The sequence below is a fragment of the Aricia agestis genome, chromosome 21 (assembly GCF_905147365.1).
Source record: "Aricia agestis chromosome 21, ilAriAges1.1, whole genome shotgun sequence".
NCBI classification, from domain to species: Eukaryota; Metazoa; Arthropoda; class Insecta; order Lepidoptera; family Lycaenidae; genus Aricia; species Aricia agestis.
In genome coordinates this window covers 491,409-512,252 of record NC_056426.1, presented here as the reverse complement: position 1 = coordinate 512,252, position 20,844 = coordinate 491,409, and the positions used below count along the sequence as shown (strand labels likewise).

General features: G+C 42.1%; 1 protein-coding gene across 3 annotated transcripts; it reads right to left on the bottom strand.

Moving 5' to 3' along the window:
- Nucleotides 1-767: 767 nt before the first annotated feature.
- Nucleotides 768-20,751, bottom strand: LOC121737657 (xenotropic and polytropic retrovirus receptor 1-like). Of its 3 annotated transcripts, XM_042129323.1 has the most exons (14): nt 20,415-20,751; nt 18,689-18,842; nt 18,222-18,325; nt 17,115-17,228; nt 13,534-13,575; nt 13,201-13,285; nt 12,744-12,878; nt 10,119-10,489; nt 9,405-9,552; nt 5,385-5,579; nt 4,923-5,088; nt 2,801-2,938; nt 1,724-1,879; nt 768-919 (listed from the first exon to the last, which is right to left on the bottom strand). In XM_042129323.1, the coding sequence occupies exons 1-14, from the start codon at nt 20,481-20,483 to the stop codon at nt 805-807; spliced, it is 1,992 nt and encodes a 663-aa protein (XP_041985257.1). In that variant the 5' UTR covers nt 20,484-20,751; the 3' UTR covers nt 768-804. The 3 variants fall into 3 exon arrangements, with proteins under 3 accessions (XP_041985257.1, XP_041985255.1, XP_041985256.1); XM_042129321.1 differs by lacking the exon at nt 13,534-13,575 and having other exon boundaries at nt 2,801-2,931; nt 4,916-5,088; nt 13,201-13,327; XM_042129322.1 differs by lacking the exon at nt 13,534-13,575 and having other exon boundaries at nt 13,201-13,327.
- Nucleotides 20,752-20,844: the final 93 nt, after the last annotated feature.

Here is a 20,844-nt window from a genome sequence, read left to right as displayed (position 1 = left end):
TTTTAATCGTCATAAAATATAATTTATTTATTTTATACATGGGAGAGACATGCTTCAGCCAGTGACGGATTAAGCCCCAATTTCACCAACGTCTGTTAGTGTTAACAGCTTGTTAAAATGTCATGTCTTCTCTTTCATTCATATGAAAATCGAAAGAGGTAACGTCATACTAATTCCGGCGTTAACTTTAACAGTCGTTGGTGAAATTGGGGCTAAGACTACTTGATGCCCTAAGCAATCCATGCCTGTGGGCTCCCTATCCGTATGTCAACTAGAATCGGTCTTCGTCCTTCGAACCTTCTTCTGGTGCCCCCTCAGACGTGATGCCCTAGGCAATTGCTTAATTTGATTAAGTGTTAATCCGTCACTTGCTTCGGCACGAATGGGCCGGCTCGACCGGAGAAATACCACGTTCTCACAGAAAACCGGTGTGAAACAGCGCTTGCGCTGTGTTTCGCCGAGTGAGTGAGTTTACCGGAGGCCCAATCCCCTACCCTACCCTCCACTATTCCCTTCCCTTCCCATCCCTACCCTCCCCTATTACCCTATTCCCTCTTAAAAAGCCGGCAACGCACCTGTAGCTCTTCTGATGCTCCGAATGTCCATGGGCGACGGAAGTTGCTTTCCATCAGGTGACCCGTATGCCCCTTTGCCCCCTTATTTCATAAAAAAACTGCCTAGGACGCTGCAGCCCCTAAGCCGCGGCTATCCGTCCTATCTGTAAATCCAGGGCTGTATCCTTAGGGATACAAATGAAACCTCGTTGATATCTATAAATATATAATACTTTAACTAACATCACAGTCACAGCACCTTCGCCAGGTCCAGCTCTAACGCCAGCTCCTGGATCGACTCCTTCTTGATGAGAGGCTTCCGGTCCACCTCCTTCGTCTTTTTAGGATGCTTCTTCTTTGTTAACCTGAAAAAAAAAGATAATTGTCACAAAACTGCATTTAAATACTTTTACTTCTATACACTTGGGAAAATTAGGCTTATAAAAATTAATACAAAGGCCAAATTATAAAATAACGTTTTATTGCCTTGTTTTTCATTATTATTATGCCGTCTCTTACATGGAGAAAGAACGAGAGAGATGACATGATATGCATAAATAAATCAAGGATTGACGGTTGACACAAAATGGGTCTGTCAAGTGTCAACGTGTGGAGATGACAGCCACGGAAGGCGTGGGACTTGCCGTACATGTGTGTGCATGCTTGCTGCGTGAATGTACGTTAGCTGCGTGCATGTGCTCGATGCGTGCGAGTATGCGTATATGCTAGCTGCTTACACGTCTACGTTCGCTGCGTACACGTCTACGCTCCCTGCGTATACGTTTATACTCTCTTCGTACTATACCTATTATGCACTCCATCCGGATGATTCATCATGCGCAGTATGAGCGCCTGGTCGCTGGAGTGGAGCGGCGCGACGGAGTAGTCGCAGAACTTGCCGTACATGCGTGTGTATGCTCGCTGCGTGCATGTACGCTAGCTGCGTATACGTCTACGCTCGCCACGTATACGTCAATGCTAGCCGTGAGCGTTTGTATATGCTCGCTGCGTATACATCTACGCTCGCTGCGTGCACATCTGCGCTAGCTGCGTATACGTCTACGCTCTTTGCGTTTATGTCTACGTTCGCTGCGTACGCGTATCCGCTCGCTGCGTATACGTCTTCGCTTGCTACACGTCTACGTACGCATCTACATACGCAATATTACCTATTATGGACTCCATCCGGATGATCCATCATGCGCAGTATGAGCGCCTGGTCGCTGGAGTCGAGCGGCGCGACGGAGATGTCGCGGACGGCGCGGAACTTTCCGCAGTTGTTGAGGTGCTCGTTCTCCAGGCGGAAGTAGTTCCAGATGAAGCGGCTGGCAAGAGAAATACGAATTTGGATGTTATTGGGCACGCAAAGATGAATATCGCATTAGGTATCTTAGCAGATATTCCGGTACAAAGGCCAAACAGTAATTCGTCTATTGATCTTAGGGCGTTCGCTGCGTTGAGCGTGTGCCCGCGCCGTGCGCTCGCCATAGTAATCGTTACAGCCGTCGCACGTTGACCGGGTCAGCCGTCGCACGTTGAGCGGGTCAGCCGTCGCACGATTACTATAGCGAGCGCACGGCGCGGGCGCCCGCGACCTGCAGCCGCGGCGGGCACACGCTCAATGCAGCGAACGCCCTTACACTTACACTTGAGAACGAGATAGCAATATAATATTCATGCACCTGCGCTACTGCGAGGCAAGTAGAAATTAAGAAATAAGTTGTGTTTGTCTCATTTTGATCGCACAAATCTTGATTGTGCATGTCAAAAGCGTGAAGAGGTGAACAGAGAAAAGCATGAACAGATATACACACTTTCGCATTAATAATAATATACCACATGACATGCGCAACTCCGTACCGGCAAAAATCGTTTATCGTACGAGAACCGTACATTTTCCCGCAACAAAAACTATTCTATGTCCGTTCCCGGGACACCAATCTACCAAGTTTCATTAAATTGATTCGTTATTTCCGAGTTTGGACAATGCAGGCTGATCACCTGATTGCCTGACAAGTAAGATGATCCTTGCGTCGGATGGGCATGTAAAAAGTCGGTCCTGCGCCTAATCTATCGCCAGTCGTCGGTCGTCCGTCTCACTGAGTTATGAGAGTAAGGGAACAGATAGTGCTCTTATGTACTGCGCACACATTTGGGCACTATAAAGTTAGTCCTGCGTAATTGGTCTGGTTTCAGACAGAAACTGGTTCGGGGGTATTATATTAGGACAAGGGGGCTGTACTCACCGGAACACCTCTAACGGCGCGAGTACAGACACCATGGTGTCTCCTGTCACGATGTGGTTTTCCGTGAGCAGGAACGACGGCACCCACACGAAACGCAGCACCAGATCCTCCACTATCGCGAAGTAGTAGAACTGCGGGGAATTGTGCTCTATACAGTTGGGATAAGGTTGCATTTGCCTCACTCAAATTGTTGGCAAAATATACTGCTTTGTCTTGTAGCAGCGATTTTTGCATACAAAAAAATTAAACTCTATACCCTACTTTAATTTTTCATACATCTTAATATATATATTTCTTGTGTGCGTGTGTATGTGACTGAACTCCTCCTAAACGACTGGACCAATTTTGATGAAATATTTTGTGTGTGTTCGTGGAGATTCGAGAATGGTTTAGATTTACAGTTTGGTCTACTGGAAAATGTTTTTTCAATTAATTTCTTATTTATAAGGAGTTGTTGATTTTGGAATGTTTTACATTAGATCCGGCGGACGGCGCTATCATCGCATTCAATATTATTCTATTTCAATTTTAGTTTGTCCTGACAGATGGTGCTACGATTAATTTGAAAAAAATTTTGTTATTCAATTCATGTGCTGATTAAAATATGAAATAAATAACACATAGGCTACAATTTTAACCGACTTTCAAAATGGGGGAGGTGTTATGTTCGTTTTCTTATATTCAACGATTACTCCGCCGTTTGTTAACCGATTTTCAAAATTTTTCTTTTGGTATATAGGGTATCATCCCAATTTGGTATTATATTCAGAAAAGTGGTGATCTGATGAAGGATCCATAAGTAATCGAGGGAATTCCTCAAAACTTATAGGGAAACATATGGTGACTTCGGTTTCGTGAGAAGTATTCTAAGCATATGCTACCAACAAGTAAGATTTTGCACCGAGATATACCTGGTATACCGTGGTTCGGAAGGTGCTGAGAGAATTCCTGATTCTTTATAGATACAAGTTTGGGAGTTTCGGCGTTGTTTTAAGAACAGAAAGCATATGCTACTATGCAAATTACATTCTTCATCATCATCATCACTACCATATTATACCATTTCATAGTCTTTTAGATCGAGACTCGAGTTTGTCAAGCGATAATTAAAAAAAATCTATATCTACCTAATATTATAAACCTGAAGAGTATGTTTGCTTGAACGCGTCAATCTCAGAAACTACAGGTCCGATTTAAAAACTTATCTCAGTGTTAGATAGATCATTTATCGAGTAAGACTCATCATTTATCGAGAAGGTTATATTATATTATTACTCTAAGACTAATACGACAGAAGAAACTCAGGAAAATGTGGGAAAAACGGGGGAAATATTTTTTATGGGAAAATGTACCTTGGATTCTGTAAAATTTCTAATTTACGCGGGCGAAGCCGCGCGGGACATCTAGTATATGTATACATTTACATTATCGTTATTCGTATGCAATGTCAAATATGCATAAGCATTGTAATAACTGTGACTTGACTATCGCGTTACGAAAATTTGAAAAAAACTTTAAAATTAAGTACTAAAGTGCATAAATGCTTAAACATTACAAAAGTGCTCGGGCGCCCTCGAGGATACGCGGGAATCCGCATTTTACTGTAATAATTTAATGTGTTACGGAGTGGCAACCAAACGGTCGGCGAAACAGGGACAGACCCAAGAAAAGGTGGCGCGACGAGCTAGACTAGAGCTGCAGACAAAGAGTGGCCAAATACAGCGAAGAATAGAGACACGTGGAAAGAGGCAGGGGAGGCATTTGCCCAGCAGTGGGACACTAACGGCTGTTAATAATAATAATAATAAAAAAAATTAATGTTTATTTTCAAGCGCATTACTTAAATCCTATCCGCTACGCTCCGTTCTGTCTGCGCTGACGGCGACATAAGAAATTTTTTCATGTTGATATGTCATGACCAGCCATGTTGAAGAAATCAGCGGGCAACGGGGGCGGGATCGGCGGCGGCGCGTGACAATGTATAGATTTATATGGATAAGCCTCGACAACAGAGCGGCGCGCGGCTTATCCATATAAATCTATACATTGGAACGGGTCGCGGTTGCTGCCGCTGCTGCCCCCGCTGATATTGAAACTGTCGCCTTAGGTTCTCACTTGCGGACTATACACGATCTCATCTCTCAGCAGCGGGTTCTCCGCGCCGGGGCCGACGCTCAGCAGCCCCCAGTCCATCTTCACGTCCCACGTGTACGTGTATATGGACGATATGAACTGGCAGATCAACCACGCGTAGAGGAAGGGGTTTGCGTAGGAGTCCGTGTAGTCAGCTATAACATGGAGAGGTCGGATTAGCATGGCAAACTGAAGAAACCGTCCCTTATAATATAGAAATCACTGTGAAAGTAGACATCACTGTGAGAGTTGCCTCAAATGCGTAGTGCATCCACATTTTTTAGTAGTTTAGCGGATAAGTCCGGGGCTTGATATTTTTGTTTTTTTGTTCCAAAGGGGTAGTAACAAAAATCGCTAGTATTTTTTATTTTTGACAACTATTACGTATTTATATATGATTTATTGTACTGGTGAAAAAATAATCCTATATATTCTTAAGACGTATACTCACCAGCATAGAAACCCCTCAGCGTGGAGAACAGCACCACGAAGAACGTGGTACTATACTTCCCCGCGTTCACCAGGTGCGGGAACGCCTCCCTGCTGTCCCGGTACCGCCGAAGACACTGCCAGAACCGCGTCCACGCCGGCACTATGTTCACACACGCGCGGGTCACGATGAACCAGGTCGTGGACTCGAACTCGTCTGGGTAATGACAGGTGTCAGATTTGACAGCGCGACAGAAGAAATGCATTAAGCTTAGGCCAAACCTACGCGACCAGGCGACTGCGAAGCGGAGCGTCAAGTTGTCAAATGTGTGTTTTATCGCCTGATCGCGTAGGTTTGGCCTAAGCTTTAAGCAGGCCCCTAGACGAGCAATTTTATTGCCCCAAAATTAAAAATATCATGCATTGCGTAATATTGTTACGGTACATGGTATACGGACACGTGGTGCGCAAGTACATACTCGAACCTTCTAAAAAGGTCCAATGTTTGTTTACGTGTTTACCCTTTATTTGTTAGCGTGTTTGAATTTAGACCTTATGACTGAGTCCATAAGGTCTAAATTAAATTCAACCTACTGCACTATCGCAAGGACGGCAGTTTTATTGTGGCACATTCCCGAGCCTACTAGAAATTTCCCACGGTTGTTTACTTGTTTACGTGAAATCGGGAAATTTCTGGAATTCGTCTCGCCATATAAAAAGAGCCGCAGGCACGCCCGGCAGTTCAGTTCAATCTAAGCGATCATCAAGGCGATTTCGGAGTGATCAATAGTGAGTGAACCAGTGAAACCTGCGACTTGGCTACGACCTAGGACAGTGATAGTGCTTAGTGATTGGACCTAGTGATTTGTGTTTGGACTTAGTGCTAAGTGTTGTGACCTAGTGTTTAGTGCAGTGTTAATAAAGTCTTCAAGAGAGTCACCAGGTCTTTCTCTCCAAATCCTCGAACCCTAGCACGTAACAACTGGTGTCGGAAGTGAGATTTGGAGATGCCATTGACTCCGAGAGAGGACTTCAAGGGGAGTGTCAGGACAAGGGCGCAGCGAGCTGCTGCCATTGACTCCGAGAGAGGAGTTGCGGAGGCCACACCCACTGGGGACCAAGCTCCGCCCACTGAGGGACAGGCCCCACCTACTGGCCCCGCCCACCAGGCTCCGCCCACTGACCACGCCCACCAGGCTCCGCCCACTTTGGGCGAAGCCCCGCCCACTGGCTCCGCCCACCAGGACACGCCCACTCTGGCCACACCCACTGGCTCCGCCCACCAGGCCACGCCCACTCAGACCACGCCCACTGGCCCCGCCCACCAGGCTCCACCTACTCAAGTCCTGCCTGCTCAGGCCCCGTCGACCAGCTCCATCCATCCAGCCACACCCGTTGTTTCTACGGCCCCTCAAATGGCTCCTCAATTAGAAAGCATAATTGAGTTAATTCACGCTTTGCAAGATTCTCAAAGGGCAATGATGGAGTCACAAGACCGCAAGCTCGGCGCTTTGCAAGAATTTCAGAAGGCTGAAATCAGAGCGATTCGAGAATCACAAGAGCAGCAAAAAGACCTCCAAGAAAAAGCACTTGGAGCTATAAAGGATGTTAGTGACACGGTGACTAAGCTTCGTAAAGATGTCGACGTAATGAAAGAACGAGTTACTGGGTTAGAGACGGTTGTGGAAAATTTGAAAACCGGATTCACAGAACTACAGAAGAGAGTAGTGCGCCTAGAAACTACGGGAGTTGCGGTGTCTAGTGGAGTCACTGGTGTGGCGCAAGGACCAAGAGTAAAGGTGCCACCGTACGACGGCACTACTTCTTGGAATGCTTATCGTCGGCAATTTCAGACTGTTGCTACCGCAAACGGATGGACGGAGGAGCAATGCTTGACCGCTCTCACTGTTGCACTCAGAGGGCAAGCTGTGTCGGTTCTGGAGGCACTGCCACATACGGGAAATGGTTTCCAAGACCTGATGGAGGCACTGGAATCCAGATACGGGGAGCGACACCTGGAGCACGTGTTCCGTGCCCAACTGCGTGACAGAGTCCAACGTTCAGGAGAAGGACTTCAACAATGGGCGTTGGAAATTGAAAAACTCGTCAGGAAGGCATATCCAGGAGCCGAAACCAAGATGGTCGACACAAATATTGTTCAAGGATTTGTCGACGGAATCAAAGACTTGGAGGTCAGGGCTGCAGTAAGACTTGGTCACCATACCTCGCTAAAGGAAGCATTAGCGCATGCTTTGGAAGTCGAGGCTGTGCGCCATGACATACGGCAGACCCATAAGATCCACAAGGTCTCTGAAGAAGTCAAGGAAGTTAAGGCTCCTACGAGGAAAAGATTTGAAGCCATGTGTTATAGGTGTGGTGAGAGGGGCCATCTTCAGCTAAAATGTCCGCAGAAGAAGACCCAGATGGCAAGGATAAAAAGGATCGAGGAACAAATGGAGGAGTTGAAGAAGCAAGCGGTTTCGTCCCCTACCCGGAATCATGCGGAACGAATAGAATCCAGAACTAAGGGACGAGTACTGGATGACGCGGAGAAAGCCCCGGTAACTGTTACCTCCCAGGCACGGAGCGGAACAAAGAGAACAAGTAATTTGGGGCACATGGAGAATGAAGCTATGAGACAGGCTCAAGAAAAAGATGACGACCTTCGGCACATCATCACATGGAAGAAACGGGGTGACATAAAACCAATCTGGAGTGAGGTTGCACCCACTGGCGCTGTCACTAAGGCGTACTGGGAGCAATGGGACAGTCTGATACTTCAGGACGGACTACTCTACCGGAAATGGCAGAAGGCTAACGGCAGAGAGTTCTATTTTCAGATAATTGTCCCAAGGGCAAGAGTACCAGATGTTCTCCGCGAGATACATGAGGGCGTATCAGGGAGTCATCTAGGCGTCAAGAGGATGCTAAGGAAAGTGCGAGAACGATTCTTCTGGTTGCATTGGAGAGATGATGTGCAGGATTGGTGCCACAGATGTATTACTTGCGCTGCTGTAAAGGGACCACAGACCAGGAGTAGTCGTAGGAACCGTCTGGCGCGTTACCATGGCAGTAACAATGATGCTCGGGACGAGCATCTCTAAGAGGGGAGTAGTGTTACGGTACATGGTATACGGACACGTGGTGCGCAAGTACATACTCGAACCTTCTAAAAAGGTCCAATGTTTGTTTACGTGTTTACCCTTTATTTGTTAGCGTGTTTGAATTTAGACCTTATGACTGAGTCCATAAGGTCTAAATTAAATTCAACCTACTGCACTATCGCAAGGACGGCAGTTTTATTGTGGCACATTCCCGAGCCTACTAGAAATTTCCCACGGTTGTTTACTTGTTTACGTGAAATCGGGAAATTTCTGGAATTCGTCTCGCCATATAAAAAGAGCCGCAGGCACGCCCGGCAGTTCAGTTCAATCTAAGCGATCATCAAGGCGATTTCGGAGTGATCAATAGTGAGTGAACCAGTGAAACCTGCGACTTGGCTACGACCTAGGACAGTGATAGTGCTTAGTGATTGGACCTAGTGATTTGTGTTTGGACTTAGTGCTAAGTGTTGTGACCTAGTGTTTAGTGCAGTGTTAATAAAGTCTTCAAGAGAGTCACCAGGTCTTTCTCTCCAAATCCTCGAACCCTAGCACGTAACAATATTATTGACCGTCTAGGGCCGGTTATACTGATCGCGCTGGCGCACATTTGTCAGCACCGTACGCGCCGTACGCGTCGAACGCACCGCATATTACACGAAATGCGGCGCGTACGGTGCGGACGAATGTGCGAGGTTTCACATCATTTCATACAACGAATTTCAAAAAGAGATCCGTACAGCGCGTGCACCTCGTACGTTGTGGACAAATGTGCGATCACCTTTAGCTATCGTAATTTAGCTTACGAGCGCACTTGGACGCCTCTTTACTCGGTCTACTGCTTTACTATGGTCTACCGGTCTACCAGTCTACTGGTCTACCGGTCTACTAGTCTACTGGTCTACCAGTCTACTAGTCTACTAGTCTACCGATCTACTCACTGTTAGCAGTGAACCAGTCAGCGCCCGCGAGGTAGAACGCCACCAGGTAGTGGAGGTCGAGGAAGGCGTACGTGAAGCTGTTCCACTGGTCAGCCAGCCAGAAGTCCGCGAATAGCACCGCAGCGAAGGGCGCCGCTAGGATCCGACCCTGGAAATGGCAGAAGGTTTAAGCCTGAGCCGTCAGAAAAGAAAGAGTCACAAAAAGGCGCTAGGATCCTACCCTAGAAATAGAAGACATTAAGCTTGAGATGTTAGAAAATAAAGCGTAACAAAGAAGGGAAAGAATGGTGCTCCTAGGATCATGTAAGTGACAGTGATGCATTTGCATATTTACGTATGCAATCAATAAACCGCTAAACCAAATTTGGCAGAATTTGTTATGGACATATTTTGAGTCCTGGGAAAAGATGTAGGATAATTTTTATACCGGAAAATGTACGATTTTTTATCACGAAAATTCGTTTATCACACGGGGTGATGAAAATTTTTGGCAACAAGCAAGGGTCCTGTGTGAACCCTTTGGGTACGGAACCCTAAAAAATACTTTTGATTTCCTAAGCACGTTACCGATTTGCTGCTGCAGAGCCCTTCATGGGCGAGTCCAACTCGCACTTGGCCGCTTTTTTTACGTTAGGGACCCCCTCCTTATCAAATCTATATATACGCCCGAAGCAACAAGCGTCACTTAGTATTCAAATAAAAGTGAATACTCACACATATCCTCAGAAACCAGAACCTCGCTTCATGTCGGAACACCTTCAGTGGATTCATGAGGAAGACCAGCATTATGATGACCAAAGCGAGTGGATTGACGAACGGCGGTATACTCAGACTCGCACTGTATATGAAGCTCAGTATGCTCAGCGCCCAGACCACACCGAATATGGCGGCTAGTTCCATCAGATGCTGCTCCGACAGGTGGTTCCGAGGGTCCAACTCGAAGATCAGCACGTGGTTGACTCCGGAAGACCTCCAGCCGTACACGTTGATGCCGATGAGGAAGATGAACTCCACCAGGAGGAATGGACCGCGGTACAGTCGGAAGGCAGTTTTGAGGTTGTCCGTACCGCCTTCGTGGAAGAACGCTGAAAAAAACCCATATTTTTCTGCATTGGATTAAATGTTTTTAAGCTAAATGCACATCTTTTATCGCGGGCTGAGCGCAGTGACCGAATCAAGAAATTCCGTAACGAAAAACCTTACACCCGCCACTCCGACCGGCACGGCGCGGCGTTGCCAGACTTGGGCATTAAAAAAAGCTATGTAATAGCCTTACTGCGGCAGTCCCCAAGTGCCACGCGTGTTTCTTGATTGTTTATTCTATACTATTTTTAGTTTAGTTAATGCGAAAGTATGTATAATATCTATAATATTGTCTCCCCCTCTTGTTTTGCTGCTTTGCAGTAAACAGTTTAAAAGTGTTTAGTTTAAATTTTCTTTTATTTCTGGCCAACTTCTGACGATTAACACTCTAATAAAGTACAAAAACAGAATAAGTTAACTTTTGTCATTTCATGACCTCTGTGGCTAAATTATTTATTTCCATGTTCCCTGGTCATGGATGTGTATTAAATATGTGTATCATAATATAATAAATATCTTAAATATAAAATTATTATGTATAAGTATTATGAAAGTATTAAATATATTTCCGTTGTCTGAAACTCAAGTCCTTCGGGTACCATATTCTCAAGTAAGTGAATTATTGTAATTATTTTTGAGAAATAAAGTTTCAAACCGTAAACTTAGCACGGGGCCATACTGACGTGGTGTGAAGCCTCTATAAATATTATTATTATTGTAATTTATTTGTATTATGTCTGTTAGAAGGGAAATACAAAATTTTCCTATCAAATCTATTTCACCTTGATTAACATTCTCTATATAATGTTAGCTTTAGTTATGTAAAGGTTATGTTGTTCCAATAGATAAGTTATGTTTGTGCAAAGGATTAAGGCGTAGGATTATTTATGGGTATGCGGTTTCCTCATTACCTCATTGTGTGGATTGTAAATTATGATAACAATCTTTTAGCTTAATTTATGATTGTACTAAATTACTCTACCTATGCAAAAAGATTTCCCAAAAGTGTAATACTCGTATCTTAGCCCAAAAATTCGATTCTAATATTATTAGCATGTTGATAAATAATGCTGTGCTTTAGCTTTAACGCGGCAGTCCCCGAGTGCTACACGTGCTTTTTAGGGATCCGTACCCAAAGGGTAAAAACGGGACCCTATTACTAAGATGTCGCTGTCTGTCCGTCTGTCTGTCTGTCTGTCTCCAGGCTGTAACTCAAGAACGATAATAGCTAGAGAGTGGAAATTTTCACAGATTATTTATGTCTATTGCCGCTATAACAACAAATACAAAAAACAAAATAAAATTAATATTACACACGGCACCCATACAGCAAACGTAATTTTTTTGGCCCCTTTTGCTCTATATCAATAACTAGCGTCCCGCCCCGGTGTCGCACGGGTATAAAATATATAGCCACTGAAAAAATTATTAAAATCGATAGCCTATGATAATTCACGTGGTCTACTTCTCATCTGTGCCAAATAACATAAAAATTGCTCCCCCCCCCCCCTGGCCCAGAATCTGCGTAATTTGCCCCCCCTGGCCCAGAACCTGGGTAATTTGCCGCCCCTCCCCCTGGCCCAGAACCTGGGTACGCCCATGTAGCCTTCCTCAATAAATGGGCTATCTAACACTAAAACACTACACAAAAGAATTTTTCAAATCGGACCAGTAGGTCCTGGGATTAGCGCGTTCAAATAATTTTCCCAGTTTTTTCCACATTTTCCTCTATTTCTTCGCTCCTATTAGTCTTAGCATGATTAAATATAGCCTATAGCCTTCCTCGATAAATGGGCTATCTAACACTGAAAGAATCATCTAAATCCGTTGCATAGTTTTAAAGATTAAAGGGAACAAAGGGACATGAGAGAAAAAAAAGCGACTTTGTTTAATAATATGTATAGATAGATATAGATGGCAACAGGTAGGTACTTGAATTTTGCTCAAAGTCCTTAGTTATAATATGTATAGATAGATATAGATGGCAACAGGTAGGTACTTGAATTTTGCTCAAAGTCCTTAGTTATATCTGTACTTTTATATTTAATAATAAAAAAAATTAAAGGGGCTCCCATACAAAAAACACACTTTTTGGCCTAATTTTGCTCTATAATGGTACGGAACCCTTCGTGTGCGAGTCCGACTCGCTCTTGACCGATTATTATTTTATTTTTATGCAACATTATTACAGCTTTTAAGTCGTCCTCTTAACGCTGCTACGGCATAATATAAGAGTCTATAGTCCAAGATACTCACACGAAAGCACCACAGCCACAGCCAGCACTATGAAGGATCCAGAGAACAGCCCCACTTTGAAAGTAGTCCACGGACTCTGCTGCTCTCCCAGCGGTGGGACACGGAGCTTCTTCATCGCCTTCTGTCTGTCCCCACCTGAGAAAGATAGAGGATATATGCGTCTCTTTCATTGGAAACAGCGTGGTAATTTTATGAATCTTTGGTGAAAAAATTGGTGTTAATAAGGCGCTAGGCAGTTTTAGAGTTAAGTAAAAAAAGGAAGAAAAGCATACACTTTTATATTTCTTAATTTTATATGTAACGCACAATCTTTTTGAATACGTCTCTGGCAAATCATTAAATGCCTTCAGCAAATGCTCTACTTAAATATGTCTCTGGCCTGGTCAGTTATGTTGATCTAATCTTTGTACCAACGCAACGACATAAGGATCATTTTCATAGAAACACCAGGTTATACCTTCCAACTCATTGGTGACAGCAGCTTCTGTGTCACTGATGAGTCTGTCGATGTCCTTGTTGGTGTAGAAGTGTGAGCACTCGACCTGCTCCGCGCGCCATGCCGCGCCGTTGTGTGCGTTGAGTAGCTGCGGAGAGAGAGTGAGACGGAGATATAGCAGACGGTGGTGTTAGAGCGAGAGGCGTGTCGGTGTGGAAGTGTGAGCACTCGACCTGCTCCGCGCGCCGTTGTGTACGTTGAGCAGCTGCGGAGAGAGTTAGAGTGAGACGGAGATATAGCAGACGGTGGTGTTAGAGCGAGAGGCGTGTTGGTGTACAAGTGTGAGCACTCCACCTGCTCCGCGCGCCATGCCGCGCCGTTGTGTGCGTTGAGCAGCTGCGGAGAGAGTTAGAGTGAGACGGAGATATAGCAGACGGTGGTGTTAGAGCGAGAGGCGTGTTGGTGTACAAGTGTGAGCACTCCACCTTCTCCGCGCGCCATGCCGCGCCGTTGTGTGCGTTGAGCAGCTGCGGAGAGAGTTAGAGTGAGACGGAGATATAGCAGACGGTGGTGTTAGAGCGAGAGGCGTGTTGGTGTACAAGTGTGAGCACTCCACCTGTAAAGAGCTATGTAGAGATTCGTGCAATAATAATATAAATAAATGTTTAGAAGACCTTTAGGTGTTTTCTTCATGGTCATTCTTTAGCCGGATGAAGAGTTAGAACTGGATACTATGGATTTACAGTTAATAAGAGTTCTTTAATATAGAAACAAAGCTAGATATAAATGGTAAGAAAATTCAGACTAGTTGCCTTGACGACACATAAACAAGAAGTTGAGAATAAAATATTTTGAACCTGAAGATATGGAGGGGCTACTACGTATACAGAATTTTATTCAGAAGTCAATAGTTAACGATCATGCAAATTTTCAAGGGTTATCTAGGAGTACATTAACGCGATCTTGGTTCAAGGTAAGACTTGAAAGCTTAGATAATACATGGTCACAGTTTGAGAGAAACCATTATGCGTTATTGAATATGGACGAGTTAAGAGATGACTGTGAATATCTAACGAGCATGGTCTATGATCAAGTAGAGAAAGTATTTATGGAATACAAGAGTGAATTATGGGAGGCTTTTTTAGTAATGAAAGATATTGCTGCTACAGATGGTTTGGCTAAAAAACGAAAGGTTGATCATTCAAAGTTTATTAATTTGCCAACAATAGAAATACCGGCCTTTTCTGGGAAATACACAGAATGGCCGACCTTCCAGAACTTGTTTGACACACTGATACATAACAACTCTGATTTAAATAATATCCACAAGCTATACTATCTTAAAAGTAAAATTACCGGAGAGGCCGAGCAGCTATTAAATTATATCGCTATCACAGACAACAACTACGAGAAATGTTGGAATTCATTGAAAGCAAGGTATGGTAATAAACGGTTCTTAGTTAATAATATAATGAATCGTTTATTTGGCCAAGTCAATTTAAAATTTGAAGACAGCAAGGGAATAAAGCAGTTACTAGATACGACAAACGAGTGTATAAATGCTTTGTCTAATTTAGATGTTGATACCTCGACGTGGGACATTATAATTATTCATGTTGTATCCGAAAAACTCGATCAAGAATCGAGAAAACAATGGGAGCAGAAAATCAGTTATAATTTTATAGATAATTTACCAAGTTTTGGAGATTTTTTACAATTTTTAGAAGCTAGATTTAGGACTCTGGAATATTTAGAGCTAAGAGAAAAAAGATCTAAATATGATCGAGCGCAAAGGACACATGTTTTTGCAACAAAATATGTTACTGTAACTGCCAATAAGGAATGTCCATACTGTGGAGGAAGTCATGTCCTAGATCAATGCCCTGAGTTTTTTAATCAAGAACATATTGATAGGGTTGATTTTATACGGAGTAAGAAATTTTGTTATAATTGTTTGGGTGCCTATCATAAGGCTAAAAGATGTAGACGTCACAATGCCTGTCAGAGGTGTAATCGACGACATCACACGTTGCTACATGCTGAAAATAGTTTGCCAAATTCTAAAATTCGAAACCGTAATTATTATTATTACAATAAGAACATAAATAATGGAAAACCATCGATCGGTAGCAAGAATATTAACAGCTTTTCGAACTCTGTCGCACCCGTAGACGATGCAGAAGTAATATTGCCTACTGCGTTAGTAAGAGTAGAGACGAAGAAAGCTTGTGCGTCTTTTGGAACATTACTTGACCAAGGATCGCAAGCCTCACTTATTTCCGAGAAGGCTGTCCAGTTGTTGGGACTTCGCAAGATTCCTGTAAAAAGAGTCCTGTCAGGAGTGGGGGGAGAGGAACAGACGTTGTCAGTCGAACACATGGTCGAGCTAACGATACAGTCCACTGCCAGAGAATTTTGTTGTAAAATCCAAGCCTGTGTTCTGAATAGTTTACCTTCAACCCAATCCTCAAACTCTACTGACAGAATTAAAAAGAGTTGCTGGCCAGATTCATTATTTTTAGATTTAGCTAATCCCAACTATGATAAACAGACTAATGTAGATTTAGTATTAGGTGCCGATGTGTATGGTCTTATTTTGCAAAATGGCATCACTCGTGATTCGTCTGGCAATTTGACCGCTCAGAATACAAAACTTGGTTGGGTTGTATCGGGTAGAGTACCAGCCAAAACTAAGTACACACAATATGCTCGGGAAGGTAGAAGACACTTTTGACACAAATTTTGAATTGTTAATTTTTAGTATAATATTATTATAATTGTTCGGGATTTTTGCGATGTTTAATAAGTAATGTTAAGTTTCATACACTTAAGGTTTTAATTTATATCAATTATTGTACTATGTAGAAGGGTCTCAGTTTTGTTTGCTACCGAGGTAAATTAGGTAGCTTTGTGTAACGATTTTATTTTTATTGTAATGACGTACAATATAGTCTACACTGTACAGCAGGTATCATGGTGGGCGGTTTAGGAGTTATGAATATACTAGATACATTCATGGTGGGCGGAATGTACTCCGCGCGCCATGCCGCGCCGTTGTGTGCGTTGAGCAGCTGCGGAGAGAGTTAGAGTGAGACGGAGATAGGGCGGACGGTGGTGTTAGAGAGAGAGGCGTGTCGGTGTAGAAGTGTGAGCACTCCACCTTCTCCGCGCGCCATGCCGCGCCGTTGTGTGCGTTGAGCAGCTGCGGAGAGAGTTAGAGTGAGACGGAGATATAGCAGACGGTGGTGTTAGAGCGAGAGGCGTGTTGGTGTACAAGTGTGAGCACTCCACCTACTCCGCGCGCCATGCCGCGCCGTTGTGTGCGTTGAGCAGCTGCGGAGAGAGTTAGAGTGAGACGGAGATAGGGCGGACGGTGGTGTTAGAGAGAGAGGCGTGTCGGTGTAGAAGTGTGAGCACTCGACCTGCTCTGCGCGCCATGCCGCGCATGAGTGATACGGAAATATAGATGTTGCTGGTGTTAGAGTGAAAAGACGCCTAGCTGCGCGCGTGCGTTGTGGAGCTGCATGTGACTTGTGAGAATGAAGAGAGAGATTAGAAAGCTGTATTATAATGTGGAAATATAGCGTTAAGCCTCATAGTATAAGGTAGTAAGAAAGTAAGATCGGGTGGGATCACATTCAGCCCATTTTAGTCATTTCAAACGTTGTTTTTAATATTACGATGTTGAATATACATAACATGCTCTACAAATTTACATGATCCATCAATCAATAACTGAGTAAGAATGACAGATAAGGTGCAACCGATATGCCTCTAGTATACAATTTATCATTTTGATCAAAGTAAATCGTATTTTTAGATTTTCAACTCGAAATTTAATATTCCGCTTTTCTTTATTAGGTAAGTCGATTGCGTAGAACTATATTTATAAACCCAGCTAGAAGATACCGAGGCCTCCGCCAAACCCGGCGTACCTTGTCGTGTTTCTTCAGTATCTTGCGGAAGCCGGTGTAGTTGAGGTTCTGGTAGTTCTGCAGCAGGATGAGACTCAGGTAGAACTCGCTGAAAGCCAGCTTCAACTCCTGAACCTGTTTAAAAAAACTTTGAAAGTTCGATTGCAGAAGGTACAAAATTATCCTTAAGGGGGATATTAGATTATCATATATATTGGATCCGAGATCATTGAGTCAATGATATTGGATAATGTAATATAGACATATGATTCATTTCTTCCTTGATCATAGATTTTTGACATTTGCTGAGAGATTGGATCCAATACGGTCATAGAAATAGGTGTTGCCAGTTATTTAATATAAAAAACAATTTTTAATTTCTTGTTCGTTAATATGTTTCAAAAAATGTAATGTAATTATTTTTCTAATTATATACTTCGATAATCTTGCTGAAATAACAAAAAACAAGCCATATTAAAAATGACGATGTCTTTTGACAAATCGAATTCTCTGAGATCTAGTAACCCTGACGTCAATACCTGTCAGCGTTAGCGCTCTCCATTGGCTATTGAAACCACATATGACGTAAAATAGGATCAATAAAATATGATAATGTATGCAGATATGATCAAATGATCATATATATTGGATCCTATATATGATCATAGAAATGATCCAATATAAATGATAATGTAATACCCCCCTAAGTAAGTAGTAATCTCTTTCATCCTCGCATGAATACTGGATGCTATGATAAAAAGTGTACTATACTAATAAAATAAATTTAAAAGTGTGTCTGTCTGTCTGTTACCTCTTCACGTAAATTGCTGAACCGTTTTTGTTGAACACTAACAAAACACAATTTTTTGTGCACTTTTTCCACTATATTAAGAAATGAATTTTAATAAATTACACGACCGGTTTCGAAATAAATGATCATGTATTTAGAGTAGGTAGTTTTACATACTTCAATTTTGCCGGGTCTCAAATTATCTCCATAACCACATGGAGATAATTTGAGACCCGGGAAAGGACATAGGATACTTTTTGTCCCGGAATAATGTACGGTTTCCGCACGAAAAACAAAAATCGTGTAATATACTTTATGGATTGTCCCTACTCGCCTACCTTCCGTCGTGGCGCTCTCCCCGCGCCTTTGGGTTTGTTGTCGAAGTGTGACTTGAGCTCGCTCTGCAGCGTCGCATACTTGCGCGTCGCCTCCGCCAGTTTCTCTGAAATAACACAATTTAAAACCGCATCTTCCTAGTGAGAGAAGAAGACAACTTCCACTCGGATGTACTGTCGACCATCCCCTAATTGACTTATTCCTATCTTCCAACCAACCAATCAACATTAGCCATCCACCACCAACTTAGAGAATTTTACCTTCCAACTAATACTTTAGGTATGGATAGTACCCTCCAACAAAACCAGCTCTGGACTTATATGGTTTTCTGTATGTAAAGGGCGACGAAAATTCTTTCACAGCGAACTATGTATATGGAACCCATTCACACCCTAAAGTATTAGGGTGTGAATGGGTTATTATCACTTAGTTTTGTTACACCCTGTATTTGCTTGATTTTTAGTTTTACCTGAATAAAACGTGTTGATCTTCTTCAACTCCTGGTCGCAATAATGGAAGAATGTTTCATCGAAATTGGCGAAGTGTCGCGACAGGACCTCGGGCTCCACGTTCTCGGCCGACGGCGCCTCCTCGACCGCCGTGTACAGCATCGCTTTCATCTCCTAAAAAATATTAATATTTAAAGACCTGGGGCGTAGCTACCTCCGTATATGCCATATAAATAATATTGAATCATAAAAAAGGTTGAAAAACACTGCTATAAGCTTATGATGATGATTGTTAATGTACAACGAAATATAATAAGTCAAGGACACTTCAAACAAAGTTAAAACCGGTAAGGTTCATAGCATTTTGGATTCATTTTACACACTAGATACCAACCTATAATATATTATATATATAACATCAATAGAAATGACATGAAAATGTTTTATTATACATTGTTGGAATACAATACATAATAAACATAAATACTTTTATAAATGGGAAAGATGGGCGGTCTCTGAAGTCATTTTAATTTTAAAGATAAACTGTGCTAATGTTACTTGGCAAACAGTTTGAATTCTGAATATAAATTATAATCAACATTAGCTTTAAAATACTTTTCATCCAGAAAAGGTACAAATATGCATTTTGAGCACAATATGCAGAAACATCTTTTATTAATTTTTTAGTGTAACCTAAATAAGCAAAAAAAAAAATATACTATTCTTAGGTTATACTATGCACATAATTACAATATAATATTTTAACATTGATATAAATAATTATGCATAAGCTAGATTTTAATAAACAGTTGACAATGCAATTCTGTTTATCTGCATCTCATAATAATTATAAGCTATTTACAGAAATAGATCTTGGAGACAGAACTGGTTATTTATGAGCCTAACTCGAAAGTTACTCCTAAGCAATACACTTAGTTGTTTGCCTCATTATGCACTGTCTATTTATATTTATCTTATTATTTAGCTTTAATATTTTAATATAATGCCCGCAACTCCGTTGCGCCAAAATTCGTTTATCGCACAAGAACCGTACATTTTTCCGGGATAAAAAGTATCCCATGGTGTTTCCCGGGACTCAAAGTATATCCATGGCAAATCAGCAAAATCAGTTCAGCGGTTTGGGTGTGAAGAGGTAACAGACAAGACAGACAAGACACATTTTCGCATTTATAATATTATAGTATGGATTCCTTTACTAATTGAATGGTTTGGTATATTTAAAAAAAAAAAAAAAAGCTGTTGTATCTTTTGCTTAGATAAATGCTTAAGTAAATTTATACCACATTTTACCAGAAATAAGTTGAGTGGTCAGTGTACAAACAGACAGAAACATTATTGGTAAATATAGACTGAGAACTGAGAAGTTTCCCTCAAAGCAATGTTTTAAAAAAAAGAAAACATTGTCAGCTGTTCCTGTATCTTTGAATTTAAAAGAATTTTCATTCATAATTACATGACTCATGAATATAAACATACAGATGACATTGATTTATATTAAAACGAGTGAGATATCATTGAAACTCGTCTTGTATTTGCTATTGGTATCATGTGATTATGTGCTCCTTATAATCGAAATTTTTACATAATACTTAAAATACATAATATATATTCTACTCTTTTTATTACAATAATGTAATACTGTATCGGTCATGCTGCGATAATGTTAATAACCATGTAAAGAGACAGTGGAATGGACAACTCAATAAAATATTGAGGGTATTTTACCTCGTAGTTTATGTACTGTTTTCTCCATTCTGGTGTTATATGAGCGCTCAAATGCTCAGCGAACTTCATCCTTTATGTTTGAACACGTCTTCCGCCCCGATAACGGCGACCAAAACTGAGGACAAGCGCAAATCCAACCGAGCCAGAAAATGAGTTCGTGCGATGTACTTTACTTTGACAAACATGGAAATATTTACACTAGACTTAAAGTTTTATATACACAGGAATGATCGGTTTCATTATACTAATATTTTACACGATTTACGGGCTACGTTAGATGTTTTATGCTTTGTATTACGGGCTTTATCGTTATCAAATGCATTTTATCCACAAATGAAAACAAATGTCAAATAGATAATATGATTTTGAGTTTTGACACATGACAAGCATATCAATGTCAATATATTTTTTTATTTATTTAAAACATGTG

What these genes read in the sequence shown, in the direction of transcription:
- LOC121737657 (XM_042129323.1), bottom strand. Translation starts at nt 20,483, where the DNA reads ATGAAGTTCGCTGAGCATTTGAGCGCTCATATAACACCAGAATGGAGA. An exon ending in TCTGGTTTCTGAGGATATGT is followed by an intron (nt 9,553 to 10,118) that starts GTGAGTATTCAC and finishes TGCCATTTCCAG; the next exon opens with GGTCGGATCCTAGCGGCGCC. An exon ending in GCTGAGGGGTTTCTATGCTG is followed by an intron (nt 5,089 to 5,384) that starts GTGAGTATACGT and finishes TCCATGTTATAG; the next exon opens with CTGACTACACGGACTCCTAC.